Source organism: Stenella coeruleoalba, assembly GCF_951394435.1.
Source record: "Stenella coeruleoalba genome assembly, chromosome: 1".
NCBI classification, from domain to species: Eukaryota; Metazoa; Chordata; class Mammalia; order Artiodactyla; family Delphinidae; genus Stenella; species Stenella coeruleoalba.
The window spans coordinates 163,148,702-163,175,631 of record NC_137169.1 but is presented as its reverse complement, the minus strand read 5'-3'; the positions used below and the strand labels follow the sequence as shown (position 1 = coordinate 163,175,631).

The 26,930-nt window shown below is 38.8% G+C and overlaps 1 protein-coding gene across 2 annotated transcripts in view; it reads right to left on the bottom strand.

The window, feature by feature from the left end:
• Positions 1-8,039: 8,039 nt before the first annotated feature.
• CR2 (complement C3d receptor 2) overlaps positions 8,040-26,930 on the bottom strand; it is a 34,574-nt gene continuing 15,683 nt past the window's right edge. Inside the window, exons 4-20 of one of the 2 annotated variants that reach the window (XM_079905270.1) lie at positions 26,770-26,869; positions 26,460-26,542; positions 25,532-25,939; positions 24,753-24,929; positions 24,583-24,673; positions 24,214-24,290; positions 22,897-23,301; positions 22,334-22,510; positions 22,172-22,259; positions 21,733-21,815; positions 20,480-20,872; positions 19,255-19,440; positions 17,971-18,159; positions 16,627-16,650; positions 15,854-15,929; positions 11,683-11,788; positions 8,040-8,864 (exon numbers count right to left, since the gene is read on the bottom strand). In XM_079905270.1, coding sequence (XP_079761396.1) covers positions 11,698-11,788; positions 15,854-15,929; positions 16,627-16,650; positions 17,971-18,159; positions 19,255-19,440; positions 20,480-20,872; positions 21,733-21,815; positions 22,172-22,259; positions 22,334-22,510; positions 22,897-23,301; positions 24,214-24,290; positions 24,583-24,673; positions 24,753-24,929; positions 25,532-25,939; positions 26,460-26,542; positions 26,770-26,869 — 2,648 coding nt within the window. In that variant the 3' untranslated portion in view covers positions 8,040-8,864; positions 11,683-11,697. Of the gene's footprint in view, positions 8,865-11,682; positions 11,789-15,853; positions 15,930-16,626; positions 16,651-17,762; positions 18,160-19,254; positions 19,441-20,479; positions 20,873-21,732; positions 21,816-22,171; positions 22,260-22,333; positions 22,511-22,896; positions 23,302-24,213; positions 24,291-24,582; positions 24,674-24,752; positions 24,930-25,531; positions 25,940-26,459; positions 26,543-26,769; positions 26,870-26,930 lie in introns of those variants that run through there. The other variant, XM_079905269.1, reaches the window with a different exon arrangement.

Here is a 26,930-nt window from a genome sequence, read left to right as displayed (position 1 = left end):
GGCCCGTGAGCCATGGCCGCTGAGCCTGCGCGTCCGGAACCTGGAGCCTGTGCTCCGCAGCGGGAGAGGCCACAGCGGTGAGAGGCCCGCGTACCGCAAAATAAATAAATAAATAAATAAATAAATAAATAATGAATGAATGAATGCAAAACGTCTAGTGACTGCGAAGAGCAAACTGAGTTGTCAAGAAGAGGCTGGGCAAAAAAAGACTGTCTCTTCAACCAAGATGTTGACAAGAGTCTAAGCAACTAAGAAGACTTCTAGGAAAGCCAAAAATAAGAAGAGAAGGGTTCTAATCTCTGTTTACCTGTTTGAAGCTAACGGAAGGAAGGGAGGATGCCACATCAAAATTTTCATGATAGTTTTGTTCTAAACAATTGACTAAAATAGGACAATATGTAAACATCTCTACACTCTCCTTCTACTGGTAACCGTTACACTGAGGGTTCTGCTAACCCTAGCTCTTCTAACCCCAAGCACCTGGGATCTGTAATGATGGCAGTGGTTGTTTGGGGTGTGGGTGGGGTGAATATAGCCGGATGCAGGGCACTTTTCAGGTGATAATTGCACCCCCTGGACTGCTTGTCCAAACACTCTCATGAACAAAGAGCTGAAGTAATGACGATAGAAATCAAGTGGCAGGCCCTGTGTTAGACCTTTGACACGCTTTATGCCATTTAGGTACCAACTCCATGAGGTACAGAGATCAGTATTCGCATTGACAGATGACGAATCACATGTAGCAACTTTCCTCACAATTAATATGTTTCTAGGATTAGAACCCAAGTTTGTCGAATTTCCAACCCCCCTTTCTTTCCTTGTGATCAGCGCCGCACTGCTATAAGCCAGTCTCTGTATTAACACAAAGGCAAACAATTCCGTGCAGCACCTGTTCATCGTCTGCGCTGAGCACAACATAAGCCCCCCGACGAGAGGAATTCGACCAGTGCCAGCAGGGTCCCGGGACACAGAGGGGAATCCCGGAGCCGACTTGCCTTCTCGCGCGCCTAGCGCATGGAAAGAGACACTTCGAACGCGAGGGCCAGCGAGGTAGTGCCCGCCGCGCCCTCTCCCACGCCCGCCCGCGTCTCACCCCAGGCCGCCGGCAGCTCGAGCAGCACCAGAATCGCCAGGAGGGCTCCTCCGGGGCAGAAGGTAGGGAACGCTGGCGGCAGGAGAGGCTCCCGGCTCCTTGGAGAAGTGGTTCCCATCGTCCCCAAGGGCCTCTAGTAACCAGATGCGATCTCGGAGAAAATCGAAGTCAGGGGAAAGTGCAGCCGAGAGAAGTACCACACACACGGTTCCGCTCCCAGAGTCTGAGAAGCGTGGCGGAGGTTCCGGGACAAAAAGCTTTTGACCACAACTTCCCCTTGGTGAGCAAGGTCTTGTTTACTCGCAGTTTGCATTGTTTCTAACAAGTATCACTCCCAAAGACCACCTTAGAGATCCAGGTACAGGAGGAAAATCTGGCAGCGTTTTCAGCTCCTTGATGTATTCCGCATGTGAGGATGGGCAGTTCCAGACAAAGGCGGTGGATTCTCACAACTTCGCTTTTATACACCCCTGCACGACTTTTCCCCTTCTCAAGAATCCACGTGGGAAGGTCACCTAAAGAAATGCCTGCTTTCTCTGTTGAAGCAACAGTTGCAGGCAGCATGCTCAGTGTACAGGGAATATGAAGAACCAATTTCTTTATGTTGAATTGAGATACACCAAGCCACTGAAAGATTTTTTAAACGAGAGTGACTTAATCAAATTTGCATTTTTAAAAATATGATGCTGTCTATAGTATAGAGACTGGATAGGAATAAGGCAATAGCGGAGACCAGCAAGGAGGCTTTTGCCATCATCTGGGTGGGGTTTGGTGGTGACTGTGACTGGGGATAAAGTAGACAATTAAGAAAGATATTGCAGATGAACAAAATTTACTCAAGCATTGGATTTTGGTTAATTTCTTTCTTAAAGTTAGTGGTGAGAAAAAGAAGGAAATCAATAGTTAGCCCGAGGATTCAAAATGAATGGTAGTGCTATTTATTGAAATAAGAAGTATGGGGGAGGGAAAGGTATGAATGAAAAGATGAGAGAAATGGGAGTGTGTGGTAGGCAGAATAATGGTCCCCAAGATGTCCCTGTCCTATTCCCCACAACGTGTGATATGTCACCTTATGTGGCAAGAGGGATTTTGCAAGTGTGATTAAATTAAGGAGTTTGAGATGGGGAGATTATCCTGTATTATCTGGGTGGGCAACATAATCAAAGGGGTTCTTATAAGAGGAACGCAGCAGAACAAAGTGGGAAAAGGCAATGTCTGAAGCAGAGATTGGAGTGATGCTGCCACAAGCCAAGGAATGCCAGCTACCTCTAGAAGCTGGAAGATGCAAGGAACAGATTCTTTTCTGGAGTTTTCAGAAAGAGTCAGTCCCACCAACACCTTGGTCCAGCCCTGTAATACTCTTTTTAGACTTCTGACCTCCAGAATTGTTAAAACAAAAATCTGTGTTGTTTTAAGATTCAAGGTAATTTGTTATAGCAGTAACAGGAAATTAATATGGAGGAGGGAGGGTAACCTGATCAAGGGAGAATGTCAAAAGCTTTTTGGATTTTTAACTGAGAAAGTTATGGTCATTGGGCAAATGGAGTTTCATGACAGCCAGGAGGTGTGGGAATGTTCTAGGAAAAGTTTAGGAATATAGGTAGTTTGTTGATTATGAAGCTGGACTTCTAGTAAGGCCCATAATGAGGACTTCTGAAAAGGAAATAGATGGAAGAGGGTTAAAAATCTCAGGAATTGTTGGGTCTGTTAAGGGAGAACATGTACAATAAACAATAGAAAGATCAGGATTCATCTAGAGGTTTTAAAAAATTTTTGTTGAAGTATAGTTGATGTACAATATTAGTTTCAGGTGTACAACATAGTGATTCAAATTTTTTATTGATTATATTCCATTTAAAGTTATTATTGGCTATATTCCCTGTGCTGTATGAGATATATATATATATATATATATATATATATATATATATATATATATATATGGTATGATGTACCTTATTTATTAATACATAGTAGTTTGTACCTCTTAGTTCCCTACCCCTATCTTGTCCCTCTCCCCCTCCCTCTCCCTACTGGTAACCACTAGTTTTTTCCTTATATCTGTGAGTCTGTTTCTGTTCTGTTATATTCATTCATTTTTTAAAATTAATTTATTTATTTGTTTTTATTTTTGGCTGTGTTGGGTCTTCATTGCTGCACGTGGGCTTCCTCTAGTTGCAGCAAGTGGGGGCTACTCTCCATTGCGGTACGTGGGCTTCTCATTGCGGTGGCTTCTCTTGTTGCAGAGCATGGGCTCTAGGCACGCAGGCTTCAGTAGTTGTGGCATGCGGGCTCAGTAGTTGTGGCTCAAGGGCTCTAGAGTGCAGGCTCAGTAATTGTGGCACATGGGCTTAGTTGCTCTGAGGCATGTGGGATCTTCTGGGACCAGGGCTCAAACACGTGTCCCCTGCATTGGCAGGTGGGTTCTTAACCACTGCGCCACCAGGGAAGCCCTATATTCATCCTTCTGTTTTATTTTTTAGATTCCACATACAAATGATAACATACAGCATTTGTCTTTTTCTGTATGACTTATCAACCAGAGGTTTTTAACATTTTTGTGTATCATGGACCACTTTGCCTGTTTGATCAAGCAGGACCCCTTCTCAGAATTATTTTTTAAATGCAAAAAATAAAGTACATGGGATTACAAAGAACACTGGTTAAACTGAAATACAGTTCTAGCCACGAATTTTTGGAGGTCTGTGGTTCCTAAGACAAGAACTCCAGATTTAAAAATTAGTAGAAACAAGAGCCACTCATTTCTGAAGCAAGAGTTGAAACAAGTCGTATGGCAAGTGGAGTAATTCCAAATATCAAATGCTGTAGAGAGGAGAGGGGGATGAAGGTTGAAAAGATATTGTAGCAGATATTTCAGTAAATATGCTAGCTCTTTTCTCCTCCATGCATAGATATGATTCATGGTGGAATAAAGACACTCAAGGTTGAAAACTATTCTCTACTCAGTGTACTTTCACCGTTGGAGACCCATGTACACACAGTCCAGCAAACCTATATCACTCAGCATATACAGCCTTAGCTCACAAAAACAATCCAGAATACTGTGTTACTTCATTTGTCCCTTTTATTCAAGTCTCACTTCCTACCCTCACTAGTTGAGAAAGGGCAGTGTCCCAAAGGCCAGATATGTTCTTAATTTTCCATTCCTTTCCATTAGACTCTCTCCCAAGACTCTACTGCAAGAAACGTCTACTTTGATCACATCATTTACCACACCTCCTTTTTAATACTTTAATACCACTCTATCAAGGATTTGATATTATCCTTTCAAGATATTCTCTACAGAGCAACAGAAAAAGAAGCTAGATCATGGTAGACCATGGCAAAGGGAATAGAAGATTCAATTCCCCAGGCTTACCTCACATGCTATCAGAATATGCCACTCATTACCACTTCTTTTTACATTAATCTTCTAGCATCTGCTTTCTTCCCTCATATCTTGAAGGTTTTAGCTCCTAGCTCATGGCAAACTCCTCTACTGTTACTCCTGTCATAGTCCTCAGTGATTTGATATTCACAGTGATGGTATTTTCCAAATACCTGGCCTTTCGGCACCTTGACCTCTTCTCTGCCAATGATCTTGTTCTTCCTTCTACTCTGCCACTTATGCCCATGGCCATACTTTAGACCCTGTCATCCTCAATTACTATAATCCCTTCATAATTTTGGCCATCCCACTGTCCAACCACCAGTCCTATCCTTCTATTTCACCTCTAGTACCCTGATCCCAACAATCTTTGTATCTCTCAGTACCTACAGTCCATTGATCTTACCGCCATCTTTCAATCTCAAACCCCCTTAGTGTCCTCACTTTCATCCTTACCAGGTTAAATTCCATGGTCGATCATTATAATCACTATCTTGCATACAACCTCGGCTTCTTTGCCCTTCTCCCACTTTATCATATTTATTAAATGAACAATCTTGGTTAGATTCATTTCTCCATAATTTTGCCCCTGTACCCATGAAATTGAACATGGTTGGAGAAAAACACATATCCATGGGAACTAGTCTGTTTAATGACAACTCATTTCAAATGGACCTTTGTAATGCTGCCTGGTGTTCTTACTATAGTTACCTAGTCCATTTACTCTCTCATTCTTCCAAGAGACTATTTCAAATTTTTTATTTTGACATTGAACTCTGACTTCTCCTCCATCATTCTTAGTCTCTGTTTATAGCTTCACTTCTTTTTTTTTTTCCAGAAAAAAAATCAAAGAAAACTTCCACAAACTTCTCTCATTACTTAACACCAATACCTCTATCTGGTTTATATAGTTTCCTTATCTCCTCTTAGTATGGTTATACTGTTCACACCCTTATCGAAGGCTAACTTCTCCACTGGTGTACTAGATTCAATTTGTTCTTACTTGCTCAAAGACATCACTCCAGGAATTCCCCTCTTTCTCCAGAATCATTATTTTCCCCCTTTCTACTGGATTTTACCATAAGCATGCAAAAAAATTTCTCTAAATGCAGCAGACATAGTCCCTCTTTGATTTTTTTTGGTTTGTTTGTTTTTGTTTGTTCTATTGTGTTTTGTTTTGGTTTTTTTTCATCTAATGTTTCTTTTGCTTGGAACACTTTCTGACCAGATATCTATCTGCATGGCTACCTCCATCATCTCCTTGAGTTTTTTTGCTCAAATGTGATGTTCTCAGTGAAGCCTTCTCTGGCCACTATTTACAATTGCACGTCCATTCGGAACTTCCTTTCCTCTTTCTCTGCTTCATATAATTTTTAAAATTTTACTTATGTTTTCATTTTATTTCCATCTGACAATCTGCTTGTTGTCTGCCTCTCTTCACTAGAATAAAAGCTACATGAGAGAACATGTCCATTTATCACTGCTATATCCCACAACCTAAAACACTGCTTAGCACACAAGAATGATTTCTACAATTGTTTGTTAAGTGAATAAATGAAATGAGTAAATCAGCTAAGGTCAACCCCTTTTTCAGAAAATTTGGTGGTAAAGAGAAGGGAGATAGTTTAAGAGAGAAAGCATGGATGGTTTGGGGAGGATTTGTTTTCAGGCTTGAGGGTGGAAATTTGTTGCTTTAACTGGGCCCCTTCTTCTGGAATTAGGCCCCTGATTTTTCCTCTTTTCCACAGTTCCATGTGGTTCAGGTGGACCAAGGTTTCTCAAATACAACACTATTGACACGTTGAGCAGACAATTCTCTGTTTGGGGGGCTGTCCTGTGCACTATAAGATGTTTAGCAGCATCTCTGACTTCTACCCACTAGATGCCAGTAGCACTCCCCTCCTCCAGCTGTAACAATCACAAACGTCTATAGACATTGCCAAATGTCCTCTGCAGGGAGGAGGTGTGAGTGCCCCACTTGAGAACAACTGAGGTAGATCAATCCTATCCCTAGCTCTAAGCCTGGACAAGCAGCCTAGGCCTTGTCATCTGCTTATTTCACTGCTCTCATCCTAGTAAATGGTTGAAATGGGGACATGTGACCCTAGTTGGACAAATCAGAGGTAATGAAGGCACTTTTGCAGGAGTTATTGGACAAAAGAAGTTCATTGTGCTGGAATGCTAAGCTGACGAGACGTGCACTTGGCATCGTGAACAAACATTTTGCCCGTTTTTAGGGAGTGTCTATCAGAGAATGAGTCCAGCAAGAAAAAAACAGAACCAGGGAATGGAACAGAGTCCTGAGGATATGATTTGAATAGTTAATTCCCATTTTAACTGAAGCCAGCTGCATGCTTGACCTTTTCTCTCATGTGGCATAATAAAATTCCTTTTTGGTTTAAGCCAGTGTGAGATGGATTTCTGTCACTTGCAGCTGAATGGGTACTGGCTTGAACATATTTGTAGGTGGAAAGAATAAGCCAGTGATGAGAGATGGTATTACTGAGGGAGCAATATCCTGGAAGAAACAGAAAGGGATGAGAAGAGAACTGTATAGTCTGTAAAAAGTGGTAGGTGGAAATGAGAATAAGGATGAGTGGGTATAAATAAGCTTGAAGGTAAAGGGAGAGGAAATAGAGTTATCCTGTGATGTTTTCATCCTCTGCTATGATAAAGAAGGAGAATAGAGTAGAGATGAAGGTATAATAGAGCAGATGGCTTGAGGTGCAAGAACAGACAAGTTGTAGAAAGGAAAATGGTACTGACTGTGAATGAATAAGATGCCAAACAGCATACTACTTCTGGGTATATATCCAAAAGAACCGAAAGCAATGTCTTGAAGAGATATCTACACACCCATGTTCATAGCAGCATTACAACCTAAATGTCCACTGATGGACGAATGGAATAAAAAATATTGTATATACGTACAGTGAAATATTGTTCAGTCTGGAAAAAAATTCTGACACATGCTACAACATAGATGGACCTTGAGGACACTATACTAAGTGAAATAAACCTGTCACAAAAAGACAAATACTGTATGGTTGCATTTATATGAGGTATCTAAAGTCAAATTCATAGAAATGGAAAAGTAGAATGGTGGTTGTCAGGGACTGAAGGATGAAGAGAATGTGGAGTTACTGTTTAATGGATATAGAGCTTTAGTTTTGTAAGATGAAAAAGTTCTGGAGATCTGTTGCATAGCAATGTGAATATACTTAACGCTTCTATACTTCTGAACTGTACACTAAAAATGGTTAAGATCGTAAATTTTATGTTACATGTTTTTTTAACCACAATTTCTTTAAAAAAAAAGATGTCAAACAGCATACACAGTCTGAGAGAAAATGGGGAGAGTAAATCTGTGGTAGCCAATGAGCAAGATCTTATTTTCTCAATAATTGAAATGGTGGAACAGAGCAAACTGACAGCTGGATTTAGAGTGTGGAAGGAGAGAATGAGTGCCCTGGGGGAAAGTATTGGCTTGCTAAGCCTTGAGGATGAGGGAACTGAGTTTGGGGTTTGAGAGTTTGGCTAACATGACGAAGTGGTGGGATCCAGAATGCATCAACGTTAAATCAGGAACTCTAAAAACCCTAAGACTATGTCGTTATTCAAGAGTTCATTGACTCCAGAAAAAAAAAATCACATAAGGCAAGTGTTTTTCTTTAAAGACAACATTTATTTGAATGATGAATGTACACATTATCAAATGACATTTTACAAGCAACTACAGTTACTTCATAATTAAACTTCAGAATTAAAACTTGACTCCCATAATTTACAAAAATTGTGCAAATTGGAATTACTGAGTGATTATGCAAAGGTAAAGTATATACGATGAGAAAAACTCAAACCAAGAGGAAATAAAAGTGAAACATTTAACTATATCAGAGAAAGATACTCCTATTAAAATAAAATCAGACTTCCCCCAAAATGTATGCCCATCATAGCCACAGGATATGCTTCATACTTTGCTTAAATAATTTAAACCACACTACAACCAAAAGTATATGGTAACAGTGAGTACGCTGATTATAAAAAGAAGAGTCTAGACACAAGGACAGCTCTTTTTAGTGCCTTCCTGAAAAAGGTGACAATTTTCAGAGCTATTTAACTGTTTATATCCATAGCCTGGCTCCAAGTATGTCGCAGGTGAGGCTTCAAAAAGTCCTTGAAGAGCACGTAGCAGTAAAACTGGGCTTCCATCTTTATCATCAAGCAAATTTTCTTTGTTCTGCTTGAGGCTAAGTGCATATAGGAGCTAAAACTTATGAAATAATCTCACTGATGTTGAGACCATGCCAACAGACTTGCTGATATTAGGTTTCTCTCCAACCAATGTTCAGTTGGTTCTTGTTGTTCAAGCAACAAGGCATACTGAAATAGATGAATTTCTATTTAGGAGACAGCATGAAAGGCAGTGGTATAACTCAAAGTTTAAATATTAGCTTTAACATTCTCTCTATATATACCAATTAAAAGTGCTATAAATAATGGAGCATCAAGCCTATGAGAAGGTATCATTCAATTAAGTGGTCCTTCTTCATATAACATGAAGTAAAGCAAATAATAATTAAATTTTATACTGATAAATATGAATAAAAATAAATGAGGGAGAAATTGAAGCAATGGTTTCATTCTCACTCGTTCAAATATTCATTCAACAAACATTTAGGTAATAACTTTACTTTGGGTTCCCATGGCTTTGGATTTAGAGATCACTCTGGTAGTCTCTCCTGTTCTCTTCTTCTCTTTGGCTATGACTCACTAGCAACAAGGAAACTTTTCTTCCTCAACTGCCACAGCAGTTTTTCTGTATCTTGTTTTTAGCACTCAATCTTACACTATGATATGTATATGTCTTATTTTTGTTACTAAAATAAGTTCCAAGAGGGCAGAGGTGGTATCTTTATTTTATATCTTATAGATTATGTAGGAGAAAGCAGCTTGAAGTCAGATTGGAGCTTGAATTCTACCTTTGCTAATTACTGACCCCCAAGTCTTTGGCCAAGAGAGCCTTTTCGCCTTGGTTTTCTCAGCTGGGATATTATATGCTCACCTAGGTATTATCTTGGAATAATACACACCTTTTAAAGCTATAGTGAGGGCTAAATGAGATAAGGCATGAAAGAGCCTCAGCGTACGGCCTGGGCTTAGCAAACTGTCAAATGTTCACACCCTTTTTCTCCTGGGAACCTCAGGGGGACTCTTCATGTTGCCTGTCAAACTTTCTATACTCCCTATCATTCAGGCTTCAACTCTCATGGTGACTGTTTAATACCTTCTCATTTCTCCTTAAATCTCTAACATCTCCTTTCCTAATCTCCCTCTCAGCTGATCATTTTTCTTTTTATTCACCGAGAAAACAGAAGCAACAGAAGAGAACTTCCACATGTGCTTTCATCATCACATCTCCCCACCTACCTTCATCTGCACCCATATATTCTACCTTCCCTCCTGTTACTAAGGCCATGCTCCTATCTAAGGTCTACTCCTCTGCTTAAGTCCTAGATCCCACTCCTTCTAGCTTACCCAGATGTTGCTCCAGCAATTCTTCCTTTTATTTCCTGCCATCATTTTCCCCCTTCCTGCTAAATATTCTCTTCAGCTTACAGGAATAACAGCTATTCCTCCACTCTTAAAAATACTTCCCTTTACTTCTTATTCTTGCCATTACTCTACTTACCTGCTCCTCTTTATAGAAAAACTCCTTGAAAGAGTTAATATCTCCGATTTCTCTCCTTTCATTCTCTCTTAAGGTCACTTCAATCAGCTCTAATTTGCCTCTTTCCTCTACACCAAAACTGCACTTGTCAAGTTCACCAGCAAATCTTGTGCTGCTAAACACAATGGTCAGTTTTCACGACTAATCTTTCCCGATCTCTCAGCAGCATTTGACAGGGTCTATCATTCCCTCCTCATTAAAGTTCTCTCTTTGCATGACTCTAGAGCACCACACTCTGGGGTTCTGTCCTGTATCAGAGCTGCTTCTTCACCCCTGTTTTGGCTCCTCCCCACTCCATGACTCCTAATGTTGGAGGATCCAGGGCTCAGCACTTGGACATTTCCTCTTCGCTAGCCTCTTTCACCCCCTTGATGATCTTACTCGGTTTCATTATTCTGTACATCCATATACTGACAAGGCCCAAATTTGTATGCCAAGCCTGGTCCTATTCCCAAAGTGCTGACCTGTACATCCAGCTACTTTTCCAGCACTTGTATGTGGATGTCTATTAGATTATCTCACACTTAACATCTCCAAGGTGGAACTCATTTTTCTCCCCAGTCTTGCTTTTCATTCTCAGTTGTAATTAATGGCAATTCTGTCCTTCCAGTTACTCAGGCCAAAAACCCAGGCATCATCATAGACTCCTCCCTTTCTCTCATATCCTGATACAAATTGTCAGCAAACTCTACTGTCACTATCTCAAAAATGCATGCAGAATCTGAACTCTTCTCACCAGCTTGTTGGTAGCCACTCACAATTTATTGGAGTTCTGTGATAGGGTCCACAGGGATTCCCCATCTTCTACCCATGGCTACCTACACTCTCTTCTTAACACAGCAGTTAAAGTGATCATTTGCTTCTCTGCTTAAAACCCTCCAGTGGTTCCCATCTCAGAATAAACACTACGCTCGTTACAATGACCTAGCATACTCTGTAGGATCCACCATCCTCACCCTCCTCCTGTACCTCTCTGGTTTCGTCTCTGCCACTCTCTCCCTTGGTCAGTCCATGCAAGGCCACACTGCAGCAGGAACACACCACCTTATTATGATCTTTGCACTTACTGTTCTTTCTTCCTGGAATGCGCTTTCCTTTACAAGGCTAGCTCCTTCACATTAGTCTTTGCTCAAATGTCATTTTCTTAGTGAGAACTTCTCTTCCAACTACCCTGCCCTATCTATCCCCTTTCCTGCTTTCTTTTCCTCCACAATACTTATCATGTTCTTATTTATCTTATTCTTAATTATTTTGCTATTTATTTAGATATTTGTTGAATAGATGAATAAATTTTAACAAAAACAGGGACATAGTTGGCAATGTGAAATAGATGTTAACAATTTTTGTGCATGATTAGTAAAGATGTGCAACAGAACCATATATATTTAGTACTATGCTTAGTGATAAATTTAAATTGAAGGAAATTTTGACATATAAATTAATAAGAATATTTAAAATTTCATTAGATACCCGTTTGTCTTCTGATTAGTTTGCTAGGTTGTATGGATCAACAGAATATACTTCCAGTGTTTCTAAACGAACGTCTTCTTTACGGTTTGTATTTGTATAGTAATTGCTAAATGGAAGAAAAAAGAAAAAAGAAATTCTTTACTCATTGGCCATGATTACTATAAAGGTGTAAAAGTTGTTTCCTTTCCATAATTCCCAACACCAGGTAAGTACTTTTCATGGATGATTTCATTTTATTGTCTTAAATATCCTATGAAGTAACCCCCGTTTTTTGGAAAGACCCATAAAAACAACTTGCTAAGCTGCTAAGTATCCGAGACAGAAGTTGATATTAGGCAGGACTCTTAATGACTAATAACTATGACTCCCAGATTGAAAAAATGTCATAAGCTTTCATTTTATAATATGATCATAAATTTACCTTTGGGGAACCAATCTTCCAATCTAACTTAAAAAGAAAGTTTTTAGATTTGATGTTTAATTCAAAATCCTTACATAGTCATGCAGTACTAAAAGCTTTAAATTATTTTGAAGACATTTTTACTTTTATTCTTTGAAAGCACATGTACTTTGCTGTGTTTCTAAAACTCTTTGCCAAAATTAGCAAAGGACAATAAAATGTGATTGTACTATCATGTAGAACTCTGAGATAAAGTAATACAAAATTATTGGGGAAGAAAGATTACTGTTGAGGGTACTTACAGCCTGTCACTCACTATCATATTTAAGAGGTCAACTTACATATTTAAGGGGAATATACATTAAAATTATTACAAAATGGTAACTTTTAGGTTAATGTGAGATTTAGGTTTTATTAAAATATCTTAGAAGACAAGAAAAAAATAACATAGTCTCTTCTTCACGTGTTAGGATGACTTTTAAAAATATTTAATTTTGTTACTAGACATCAATTTTCGAATGATTCATTACTCATCTTACTTACAAAAAGTATTTAAGGCAACTCAAATGTCTACATCAAGTATCAGAAACTAAATTGAAGTCAGTTAAAAAATGGAAATAAAACAAGTGAGTGATGCTTAAGAATTTAGTTTAACATATATATTTGGTTCATATCAACTGAGACACTTAAATATAGTATTTGATAAAAACATGTTAATAACCTTAATAATCAGACTGGAACATTATGAATTGTTTGAGCTTGTAGGCATTCCTGAAGTTTGCAAATTTTCCTACACATGCAATGCTCTGATAGCAAACTTAGAAGCAGGAAGGAAGGAGATAGAGACCACATTTTCTATTTTACTTAAATTTCTATTTAAATTACCCTTGGCTAAAATTATCTTCTAACTTCCTGTGAGGAAAGCCATGCAAATGACATCCCTAGTTTTGTTTTCTTGAGACATTTTTCTGTCTTGAATTCTGTGAAACTATTTTCCCCTTTCATCTTACTTCTGACTGTTCCTTCCCCTCCTGCCTCTTAAGCATTACTGTCCTTCTGAGATCTGTTCTCATCCCTATTTTAATCTTCTATGTTCTGTTTAGTACCAAGGCTTCAATTGTGATTTAAATGTCATCTACCTGAGTCCAGTCCTCTCTCTTGATTCCTACGTCATGGGTGCCTGGAAGTAGTAGGTCAGAACTGAACTCATCATCTTTCCCCACAAACATGTCCCTCCCTTCTTTTGATGAACCATTGGGTCCACCCAGTGACATCTGCTTGACTCATTCTTTGTGTCCCCTTCTCCCCACATTCATCAATTCACTAAATCCTGGAAAGCCTATCTTCTTCATAGTGAAAGTATTTCTTACATCTATTCCATCCTCTTGAGCCCCACCACTGCTGCTTTGGTTGACAGCCCAGTACCGCCCCTTCTTTTAAAAATGCAAATCTGAACGTATTGTTTCTTTGCTTAAGATTCTACAGGATAAACACCAATTCCTTGTCATCACATGCAAGGCTTTTGATGATCTAGCTCTTGACCATCTTTCCAGATTTCCCCAAAACTGTTAAATTAAACATTAGTTCAATGGGATGTTAAAAGCATTCATTATATGAGAAAAAAAAAAAGTTCTGCAGTCCAACTAGTTTGAGAGATTAGTTTTTAAAAAATTAAACAGGCGTCTTTATTGTAGGACTTTAAATATTCTCATGGTCATTGTGAATCACCATGAGAAAAATGTAGTATGAATTATTTCCCAATCTTTTTTGATCAGAGAGCACTGTTTCTCCTGAAATCATTCACAAAACCAGGGTAATGTGATACATACTCTGATAAACACTACTGCCAAAAGTACATCTCAAATGTAGACCCTTGCAAGACCAACTGTGCTCAGACCCTCCCAGGCTTAGAGCAAATTATTCAGGTTCAAAGATGCCACTATTACATAGTTTCAATGTAACTCCTTCATGTCTGATGCCTGCACTAGGCATTATAGAACTGTGAACAGTGTAATCAGATCATTTAGATAGATCCAAGTGACTGGGCATGTTAAAGTAATTTTGCTGGAGTTTGTGGGTGACATGTTTAGGGTGACATGACTTGGTCATCCCCCACTGGAAGTTACCTGAGATTTGGTAAGACTTCACATAATTATCCTCCCTAACACTAGCATGTATGGAGACTTAAGAACCTGAGTACATGCAACATTTCCAGGCTGATACCTGATGATATCATTTGCTAAAAATGTATCCTTTGCACCTATCAGAATATTCTGTAATTTCCACAAGGTTTATATGGTCAGGGGGGTCTTTTATGCCACTCCTCCACATTAACCTATGCCACCTTCACCTTCAATCACCATCACACATACTATTTTCCCAGTCATGTCAACTGCTTATGTAGTTCTTGTAATATATGATGGAATGACAAGCCTCTGGGTCTTTGCTCAAACTGCTCCTTCTACCTGGAATACCTTTCTCCCCTTGTTTACACTCTCTTGAGATGCATCTGAAATATCTCCTCCACTATGGAAACTTTTCTGATGAAAATTCCCAAGCACTGTCCATTTGATTGTGTCCTCACCAAATATCACATGACCCACTATGGCAACATTACTTTATGGATACAAATGTTTTCTAAAAAGAATAAGTTAAAATGTAAAAGTATGTCTAATTTCTGGTTAATAAAACATAGCAAAATATACAAACCTAGTAGTATATTTAAGGAGTCATGAAAACAACCAAGTGAGAGAAAAGATTACTTGAACAAATAGAAAGGCTTAGTAAATTTCTGAATGGGAAAGCATTACAGAAAGTGTGCCAGTTTTCAACGGTTAATCTATAAACTTAAATGCAATCACAACATATCTGTTTTTAGAAAATGACAAATCATCTAATACTCCTGTAAAAACAAACAGAAGAGAGAGGAAAAGCTTAAAAAATTATAGTGACGGGGTTCTTGCTTTATCAGATATTATAATAGTAGAAAGCTATACTATGTAAACACAAAGTGGTTTGTGATAGAATAGACAGATCACTACAACAAAAACAACAAAAGAATCCAGAAACACAATACATCCAGATATGTTAATTATTTGACATATGATCAAGTTAGAACTAACCTTCTAGAAAGTCATTTGGCTATATTTACTAAGCATCTAAATGTTTATACACTTATCCCTAGCAATTCTAGGAATCTAGGCTAAGGAAATAAGGAGATGTAGAAAAAGTTTCTTTAAAGGTGTTTCTCATATCTTATTTATTATCAAAATAAATGTGGAAGCAACCTAAAATTTCCACAATATAGATACATATAATAGAAAAAATACGCAATTAAGTAGGTAAGAAGAAAACATGATTTAATAAAAAAAAAATCTGTACATGAGGCTAAATGAAAAAAAAAATTAAGGCAGGAGACTCTAAGGCCAAAATTTCAGTTTTAAAAGGAAAAAGATAAATAAGAAAAATGATCATACCTGTATAGGAACGTACCAAATACCTACAGTTGTTATGACTGGGATTTTTTTCTGTTTTCCAGATTTTTTATTATGTATAAATAAACATAATCTGATCTGAATAAACACCATTCAAATAAAATTAGTTTGTTATCTTTTAAGTTCTTACAGAAAGGGCCTTCTATTTAACACAAGATACCTTATTGCAGTTATCCCACTGCAGTATTTATTTCATTTAACTTGTCCTTCTGTGTTCAGTTTCAGGCAAGAAGTCAAAATCTTTTGTGCGTTTTGATCAAGCATACGTTGAACTTACCGTTCTCTGTGTTTTAATATCATGCGTAAGGTGATAGCACCCAAGCAGAAAAGAGTGACCACCCCTGCCGAAAAACCTAGAAAACAAATCAGAGTATCAAATGCTAGAAAAATGTGACCTACCTTGTTTTGAAGTGACTGTGGGGCCTATTCCTAGTGGTGGGGAAAATGTTACGTGACTTTTCTACTTGTTCTTCTTCAGCCATATAAATACTGAATTCCTAGATCATCGTATGTGGGCCTAAAGTTTTGGATTCAATCCAGTCCATATTTAATCTAAAGGACCAACCATTTGACCACAGGGCTCCAGTCAAGTTTCTGTTGAGCTTTTCTGTTCTTTTCAGTTTTATCAGTAATATTCTTGTCACTGGGGTGAAATTAGGAGCTCAGGACACCAGGATCCCATGACTTTGCATAGCAACATTTAACTCTCGGTTGTGAAATATATTTTGTTACTGCAGAATAAGCCAGCCTATTCTGATAGTAACCAAATCATGCAAAAGATCAAGAGTTAAACTAAATTTTTGGTAAACTTTAACTTTCAATTTAAAAACTGGGAATAGCTGTTCAAGTCATTTATTCCATGCTATCCAAAAGTGACAGTTTGTGATGGGAAGTGCACATTAAAAGATACTTAAAACACTAAAAAAAGATAACTTCTTATGAGTTAAAGTGAAAAAAAAAATTAGCAGTCAGGATATAGGGCCTCACATTTTACATACATTTTTATAAATCACCATTAGAAGTTTTCTTCAAGTATTTAAGAAAACTTACCACAAATAAGAGGAACAAGTGAGCCTAAGGAGAATACAAAATCATGAAAATATTAGTCTAGTTGCATGGTTCCACATATCTCAAAGTCCCATGGTAATGTCCCAGAAATTAATCTCAGCCCCCTCCTCTCTAAGTCTACTTAAAAAGAGATATTGGAACCCTGAATTATACCCACTCTTTCTTTTTTTTTTTTTTTTAATAAATGTATTTATTTAGGGCTGCATTGGGTCTTCGTTGCTGCATGCAGGTTTTCGCTAGCTGCGGCGAGAGGGGACTACTCTTTGTTGTGGTGTGTGGGTTTCTCATTGCAGTGGCTTCTCTTGTTGCAGAGCATGGGCTCTAGGCGCATGGGCTTCAGTAGCTGTGGCACACGCGAGCTTCAGTAGTTGTGGCTCGTGGGCTCCATAACACAGGCTCAGTAGTTGTGGCGCACGGGCATAGTTGCTCCGTGGTGTGTGGGATCTTCCCGGACCAGGGTTCGAACCTGTGTCCCCTGCATTGGCAGGCGGATTCTTAACCACTGTGCCACCAGGGAAGTCCCTACCCACTTTTTCTTCATTTCTTATGTAACAACTCCCTTCGCCTTTACATTTTTTTTCCACCTTAATTAAGTTGGGGTAGTTCATCCATGAAAAAAAACAATAAAATCAGCTTTATAATCAGGGATTTCTCAGGTCAGAATGCAAACATTAACTGTTACAACAGGTTGGTTAACATATTTTTGGAGGCCCCTGTCATATTGCTAAGCACTTATAAATCAAGATTCAGCAATAACAGAAGTCTCAGCAGCAACTCCTTTCAAAATACAGTCTATATCTGTGGATTCAACAACCACAGATCAAAAATATTCAAAAAAGCAAAAAATTTCAGAAAGTTCCAAAAAGCAAAACTCACACTGCGAGCCCAGCAACCATTTACATTGTTTTAGGTATAATAAGTAATCTAGAAATGATTTAAAGTATATGGGAGGATATGCACAGGTTATATGCAAGTATTATGCCATTTTATATAAGGGACTTGAGCATCTGCAGATTTTGGTATCCAAGGGGGTCCTGGAACCAATCCCCCTGAGGATACCAAAGGACAACTCTGTAAGGTTGTTAGTTTTGCACCTTTTAAGTTAGTGCTCTTCTCTCTTTATTTTCTTTCTTTCCTTCTCCCATTCTTAGAAAGTCTCACTTTTACTACAATAGACCACCGACTTCAAATTCGTCTGTTACTATACCACTGGTCACAGACCTATGTCAATTTAAAACCCAGGAGTCCCTAACATTGAGGGATACTGCTCACTCTCTTCTTTCCAGTGAAACAAGTAAGAACTGCAGTGAAGCCCTTTGCACTTACTTGGGGATTTGCAAACAGCCAGGGGAGGGTTCCATCCGTGATCTTCCTGACACTGGCTCTGGGGACTGCCTTCTAGCGTATATCCATCTTCACATTCTAAAGTGATGACAGCTCCATACTGATACATTTTTCCAGGCTCCAGACCACTCTGGATTCCATTTATATGCTCTGGGAAGCTACAGTTCACCTCTGAAATTAAAGAAATCTAGTTGAAGCTGAGTCATATTTTGACATTTTACCAAGAACGTAGATACTGCCCTTAATGGAAAGGTTTATGGAACCAATTTAGTTTATTCTCAGTTAGTAAAACTTCACTGAAATAACACAAAATGATGTCCTAGGCATAGTCTTTTAGTGTCAGCCATCTACCTCAGGAACGTCCAGGTAATCATACTAGATTACTTTCCTTCTTTGTGCTTTAGTTTCTAAACCAATAATGTTGAGTAAATTTTATGGATTCTTAGAGAAATGATGAGGGCTGAATGGGTAACATTAAGACTTCTGAATTTTTGTTTCATCAACTTTGACTCTTATTCTCCAATTCTTCTTACATGTAAATGCTTCCTCATTTCTTCTTTCATCTTTTCAGTGTAGGGGCCAATAGTGTGAGATTTTGGATTTGAACCTGACTCTAGGATTTTCTAGCTGTGGGACTTTGTGTAAGTTACAAATCTCTCCATTCTACTGGGACCTCATCTATAATACAGGGATAATGGCACCAATCACTGATATGGTTCTCAGGAGGATTAAATGAGATAATGCATGCAAAGTGCTGTGCACAGAATCTGGCATATGGTAAGAAGTCTCAACTAATATTCAGTATTAATTCATTACTCATATTTCATATGCACTGCTAATGAAAATGACATTCTGAAACTTTTATAAAAATATACCCAAATCCGATCACCACTTAGAGGAAACATATTCAAAAGATAACTTTACTTTTTATGAGTATTTTGTCAAATGCACACTTATCATAACTGTAACCACAGTGTAAATTCAATCTGTACTTTAGTTGTTTGGTTTACATAAAGACTTCAACTTTCCATATTTAAATGACTACATAAGTGATAGCTCAGATAGAGCCTCAGCCACTTTTCTTATTTTGCAGTATTTAGATGATTTCATCTATTAATCCAATTAAATTAATCCAATTAAATGCATTTAATTAAATGATCCAATTAATGCATTTATTTGGCTACTTTAAGTTGAAAGTACCTAACTGAATATATCTATTTGGGAAAAATTTTATTTAAAAAATAAGAAAACAAATAAACAACACACCTTTGCAATAAGGGACAGGTCCGTTCCAGGTTCCCTCATGTGTGCAAAGAAGGACTGCCTCTCCTACAAGCAGGTAGCCTCGGTTGCAGCTATACAGGATTGACATTCCGGGAGAAAATCGAGCTATGTCTCCACCGGTATGATTTCCGTGGGGGATCTTAAACGGACGTTGACATCCTAAGAAAGCTTAGACACCAATTTAAAAAGATCTTTAATTTAGTACAGAGGAACGCATAGCCAGCAAATGGGTGATAGCGATACAGAAAGAAGGCAGGCAACAAGCCAAATAGTCAGTATCCAAAAGTATTCATTTAGCCCAAACCAAACAGTACAGGACAGAGATTTGCATTTCCTACCTATATCATATATGATCTGAAGACAAATGTCAAATGTAAGATAATGAAACATCAGTGGTTACAGCCCACAATTGTAGTCTATCAGAGAATAGTAATCTTTTCTTTTCTCTTTAAATGGTAAAAAGGCTGTAGTCAAGTGTCACACCCTCAAATATCTACAGGAGACAGGAAGTGAAGCCACCAGATATGGTAAGTCACAGAGCACCTGTCCTTCTAAAAATGGCAGCCACTGCCCAATTCAAGATAATGGTACCTTGCAGGAAAGCAGAGGGGGCCCTCACTGTATCACAGGTTCACTGTTTGCCTTGGATGGTGGAGATGGGTTTCATTTAAAATAATACTGTGCTAGCCAAAGAAAACAGTTTTGAACTCAGTTCTTGGTCGCCAGGTGGCAGCCTCTGTTGTAGATAGCCACTGATAGGAATAAAACTACCGATAATAACTAAAATTACAAGACAGTTCAGTGAGTTTTAAGGCCAGCTCCATTCTCCAGAATACTCAAAGATCCCTTTCTGGCTGGTATCACAGCCTTAAATATCAAATTATCAAGCAATATTACTGCCAAACATTTGCCCAAAATGGTATGTGCATTTTCCCCATTCTAAAGTAATAAAAATAATAAACTTGGGAGACTCCATCAGTTTCAAAGTTAACCATTATCCATTCATGTACCTTTTTTCAACAAGCTTAGAAAGAAAAGGGAAAAAAAGAATGGGCTGAGAAGATAAGGCAAGGCAGGTATTTTGTAAATAATATGACTGCCTTAGCTTTTACTTGCTTTTCTTTAGGCGGCATGGCAAGTGCAGGTTCAAAACCCTTTTTCTTTATTCTGTGCAACATCCCATATTTTAGTCCTGAAAATATCTTACCCTTTTTGATACAAGTTGGTACACCTGGCACCCATTTGTTGTCAGTATGACACCTAATCAAGTGACTCCCATTCATGATGAAGCCAGGATCACAGGCAACATGTACTATGTCATTGTGGGAATATGAAGAACGAGTTTTATTCAGCTTGTATCCATGTGTGACTTCTGGATTAGGGCAGTGAGTCACAGGAGGAGATTTTATGCACTGTGGGGGAGGTCCACGCCAAGATCCACGTCCTTTAGAATCACTTATGCACCGTATACTTTTCTCTCCCAGAAGATAGAATCCTTGGTCACATTCATAAGAGACTTCATTTCCATACAGAAAGTGTTCTGCCATTACACCCCTGTGCCTCCCATTGTTAATCACTGGTGGAGGTTGACAGTGGATAACTGCAGAAGAGATTAGGAAATTCTACTTCAGCTAGTACACCATGGTGGACAGTCTTCAATCAGATACTGTAAAACTAAATAATAAAACTATGCAACTGCATGTAGTGCACGTAGCTATTAAGTTATTTAAATTTTAGATGCTAGATTATGCTTTCTTTTAAAAAGCTTTATTAAATTTTTGACTACATGAATAACACATACTCATTCCAAAAAAAGTTCAGAAAATACAGTAAAGTATTAAGAAAGGAATAAATACAGCTATGTTCTCATGAAATAGAGAAATAGTCTATATTTGTTATTTTTAAAATTTTGAGCAATTAGCAGGTATATGGCAAATACAGTCATTCCTCGGTATCCACAGGGGATTGGTTCCAGAATCCCCCATCAATACCAAATTCTGAGGATGCTCAAGCCCCTTATATAAAATAGCACAGTGTTTGCATATAACCTACGCACAACCTCCCATATACTTTAAATCATCTCTAGATGACTTATAATACCTAATACAATGTAAACACTGTGTAAATAGTTGTAAATAAAATGTAAGTGCTAGGTAAATAGTAGCCAGAACATAGCAAATTCAAGTTTAGCTTTTGGAAGCTTTCAGGATAAAAAAAAATATTTTTGATCTGCAGTCGACTGACTCCATGGATATGAAACCTGCAGATACAGAGGGCCAACTGTACTCATTTCCTACTTGACAATTTTGTTTCCCAATGCTAGTACCATACAAACACTAAAACATGTTTCTTATGTACACTGAGCTAGAACACATCGACTGTTAAGGTATAGATTAGTTCTGTAGTGACCTGTTCTCTTTAACCCCCTACAACCCACTGACAACTTTTTTTTTAACTTACCTTTACAAAGTAGAATCTTTTGGAACCAAACCCTATTCCTATCATCTTGACATTTCCGATAAGCATGTCCAGTCAACCGGTACCTAGAGAGAGATTATAATACGTTTTCTCTTCCTAAAAATCACATCTCTGAAACCTAGCCTCCTCAAACCACTAATACAGAAGCACTTCTAAATAAGAAATTTGGCAAAAAGGAGTCAAAACTCCTGGCCCTTCAAGTAAGCAAACTACTTTAGACTTAAGAGTTACTCCCAGCAAAGCCATTTCCATGTCAAGAAAGGACTGAAAAGTCAGAGATGCTACTTAGGCCTTTGGAACCTCACAATCTCTGTTAGTGTGACAACGAGGAACCTCTAGAGGGAGTCACCAAGACAAACTGAGGCTAGAATTAATGCACAAAGCAAGGTGGACACCCTTTCTGAGAATGAATCATACTTACCCATCTTGGCAGGACATATTAACTGGTACCACAGGTGAACCAACTGGAACCTCTTGAAGACCTTCTTTCAAAGGTTGGCATGGTGCTTCTAGAGGAGCAAAGTTGGAATTACTTATACATGCCTGATATAAAAGAGAAAGACAACTCAGGAACTGAAAGTACCTTCACACCGAGGGGCAGAAGGACTCCAATTTCCTGAAGGCATACAGTGAATGGATCTGTTTCCCACAAGCAAGTAGCCAGGATCACAGGTGTAGTCTACAGTCATCCCAGAGACAAAGAGGACCCTATTTCCACCTGTATGCCGACCATGGTGGAGCTCAGAAGGTGGCTGACAGCCTAAAGAAAAAACTTCCCACATAAATACCAACAAAAACTCAAGAACACTAAGTATACAACGCTTGACAATAGACAGTCTGAAACTTTTAAGCCAAAGATCATCAAGCTCTTATTCATTACTGAATGCTTTCTGCTCTTTTGAAGGAACCTGGAACCTTAAAAAAGATCCTCTCAATTATCTACCCTGACTGTATCCCAGATCCAAGGGAGCATTTGCATAAAGAATATATACAACAACACACATAGACTGTTTTGTTACAGAATGGAAGAAATGGGACAGTAATCTGTGCCCCCTTGCTTTTTTCCATAACTCTAGCTTTGGGTGGGAGATAACAAACAAGAATAAACAAGTAAATACCTCATTTTCCTCTCCACTGAGTTTTTACCTTTTTCACAAACTGGTGTTTCAGGATCCCAGGTGTTATTGGCTTTGCAACGAACCTGACTGCTGCCCTTCAAAGTAAATCCATTATTACACTTGAATATCACACTGTCATTGTAGAAATATGGGGCTTCCTTGCTAGATATCTTGTATCCATTTGCAATGTGGACATGTGAGCACTGAACAGCAGGGAGGGAAAGTTTACAGACAGGAGCGGGGCCACTCCAGATGCCCGTCTCTTGATCGTTGCTTGTACAACGGATGGTGCTCTCCCCAATGAGGTTGAACTTCACTCCTCTCTCTGGCCCGGGGTTACATGTGTAAGTGACTGTGGTCCCATATAGGACATCTGAGGAACCCCCTGTGTGTACTCCATTGTAGATAACAGGGGGTGGTGGGCAGGTGATATCTGGAGAGATGAAAAGTTACTGTACAATTCTGTTCCAGTATTAAACACCAAAGAAGAGAAATGAGGCTGGTATGAATCTTTTGTTATCAGGTTTCTTGAAGGATATGGGTGAGATGTGATGATATGCATTCTATCAAAGCTCATTATGACGCAAAATTCAGTTTAAAAGATTTCATAGGAAAGATTTTTGTAATGTGTTAAAAGTGAAGATGTAGATCAATATCATATTGTGAGGCAGTAAAGTCTGATAGCAAATTATTAATTAAGAAAAGAATTCTTTTTTTAATAACCAGCAGGTCAATAAAAGGCACGAGGGATAGAATTAAACTTTTTTGAGATGGTACATTTTTTTGCTGTGGTGATATGACAGGCTAGCCAAGAATATTTATTGTTGATTGAACATCTACTTTTTGACAGGCAATTGTCTCATCTGCAAAGGAGGGATAGTACCATTTAATTATAATAACTTTGAGGTCTGCAGTCTGATGCTAATGTTACAGATAAGAGGCTAGAGTTCAGAGAAGTTACATAAATTGCCCCCGGTCAATAAGCAGCAGAAATAGAACCTGACTTCAGATCCCACACCAGTTCCCTTTCTCTCCACTAAACTACAGTGTACCCAAAATTAAGGATGGTGGCTCACATACTCATTGACCTCACTACTCTTATTCTCCCATATCACAAAAGAGAATCAGTAACTAAATGCATTTAAATTAAGTGATTGCTAGGCTTTGAAGTAAAATAAAGCAAAACTGTGCAACTATAACTGTTGACACAGTGAATAGAATGGAATCTAATATTCTTAATCCCATAACATGCCTAAAACAGAAATCTCACAGGATTCTAGACTCTCTGTTATTCATATTTATAGATCTCACATTATTCAAGATCCTTTGTTATTTTTCTACTCACCTTTACAGAGACGAATCTCCATAAACCAAGGAATTGTGCCTTGGCACTGCTGATAAACACTCTCGCTTAGCCGGTACCTAGGGACAAAGAGTCATGACATTTTGCCATCTGGTGACCACTAACCTAAGCAAGAGCTATTGGCTCAATAGCAGACACATTACTTTCGGTACAGGAATCAATAGGAACAAAAACGTAGCCAGCAGCAGCACGACCCACTCATTGCACAGCATGGTTTCCATTAATGGAAACATAGTGATCAACACTTCCATGAACACGTGACAGGGGGGTCTTTGAGATAAACTCCTACACAGAGCTTGCAGTGTAACTGATAAACCAGACCTAGTTCAGACTGAGACAGTCCTCACTCACCCTTCATCACAAGAAGAGTTGACATCTAGTCTAATAAGTTGGTTCTTGGGTTTTTTAAAGACTTGCTTTCCTATAGGTTCACATTCTGCCACTAAGAAAAGAGAGGAGGATGAGAAATCAACTCAAGGCAATCTCAAAACCAAAAAACATCGACATTCAAAGCCTGGAACCTTTGCATGTGGGGGCAGTGGGTATCCACACTCCCTCAGAGGTACAATGTATGGATTCTTCTCCCACCAGCACATAGCCAGGGTCGCAGCTATATTTTATGGATGTTCCAGGGTCAAAGCGAATCATGTGTCTATCTTCCTTTTGCCCATGGAGAATTTTAGGAGGAGCTTGACAATCTAAAAGAAAGACAGAGAATTTTTCTTATGTAAACAATGATAGAAAGAAACTGAGCCACAGAAAGTGACATTTATGCTACAATTCCACTCTGGTGGCAGTTGTACAGTACAGAAGTAATCTTGTAGCCCAATTTTGGGTAATTTTAGACCAGTGGTTGTCAATTTTTTTTCTGCATTTAGGCAGCTGCAGATTTTTTTTTTTTTCTATTCCCACTGGGTGCTCCAATTCCTCTGTTGTACAAGGAATCATCTTGTACATTTCTAATGGGAGATTCTGACCTATCTGTAGGGTTATTTTGCTGAAGTCAAAATCACTTTTCTTTTAAGAAATCACTGTTAAGACAAACATTTTTCCCAGTTGTTTCCACTTTAAAGAAATAGGCAACTTAGTGGTCCCTAATGAGTTTTTCCCCCAAGGATAATCCTACAAAATGAATGAGAGACAGTGTTTAAAAAGCCTTCTTTATAATTTATCTTCACTATATTTTGTAAAATTGAGGGGACTGGAAGTTGGAAAAGGCCCTGCTGAAGTCCATAACCCCTTCTCTAACGCTTCAGAAGGATGAATCAGTGGCACCTGTTCCGAGCATTGGAATACCCACCCTTTTCACAGACTGGTACCGATGGTTCCCATGTGCCTTGGGCATTACATCGGATTCCCTTGCTGCCCTTCATGGTGAAGCCAAATACGCAAGCAAATACCACAGTGTCATTATAGGAATATTGATCTTTCTGCCCGGATGATATTTGGCCTCTTAGGATCTGGGGAGGTGGACACCGAACCTCAGAAACAGAAAGTTCACAGCGTGGAGCAGGGCCGCTCCAGGTCCCAGTCTTCTGACTATCAGTGGTACAACGGATAGTTCTCTCCCCAGTGAGAATGAAGTTCACTCCTTGCTCTGGGCCCCGGTCACAGGTGTAAGTGACTGTGCTTCCATACCGAACATTCATTGAAGAGCTGCCCGTATGTCTTCCATTGAGAATAGGAGGAGGTGGTGGGCAAAGAATTTCTAGGAAATTACAGAGAGAGATGACAAGATTCCGACTGTACTACAAACAAAGAATGTCTCGGGTGTTGCTACATGCCACTCTCACATCCTGGGTTCAGGGACAGTAATATTGGAATCTGTAATGAATCTGTCAAAGCGGCTATAGCAATATAATTCAGAAAGTATGATTTAAAACTTTATTCCTGAATATATCTACTTTGCTGATCCTTTGATTTCTTTTACCAAGTATATAATCTCCTTTATGTACATGGCCTGGCTGGCAATTGTACATAGTTTTCAGAGAAAGAAAAGCTTAGAAACCCTGTTTTACTTGAGTAAGCAAAGGACAAAGAGGTAATTCAAGGATGTTTCAGTGAAGAACATATCCCTTGAAGATCTAAAGATCTCTGGGGGAGATCTTTGCTCTATGAGATCCTATATAGTAAGAAATGCATGAAAACTTTCAGTTAAGCTGAGAATGTGGTGTCCTGTTGAACCTCTGGCCAAGGAACTAGTTGCAAACCACAGTCACTTAACCTACCTTCACATACTGGAAATTTGGTCCAAAAAGCACGCTGTCCAACAATTACACACTGGCTAGAAGGTTGGCCTTGTAATCGATACCTGGAGACAAAGGGAGGTCATTCAGAACTATTAGGCAGAACAAAACCCTCTATTTAAAATCCAAGTTCACTTAATTTGTGGGCACCAACTCCTTTTATTGGCATTATCTCTCACAACCTTAAGCTGCCCATCGACCGTCACAGAGAAACCTTCTGCAGGTTTCACAGTACACACCATGCACACATAAGTCAAATGAATTAAATCTCATAGGCCCTCTAGACACTCACCCTTCACTACAGAAAAAGTTCACAGTTGCACCAACCCGAAGACTTGTGGGCCTCTTTAACTGCCCATTGAGAAATGGTCCTGGAGGCTTACACTCTGCCTCTAAGAAAACAAGCCAGAGATGAGCAAAGTGTGGCAAGTAACATAGTAGCCCAAATTCTTA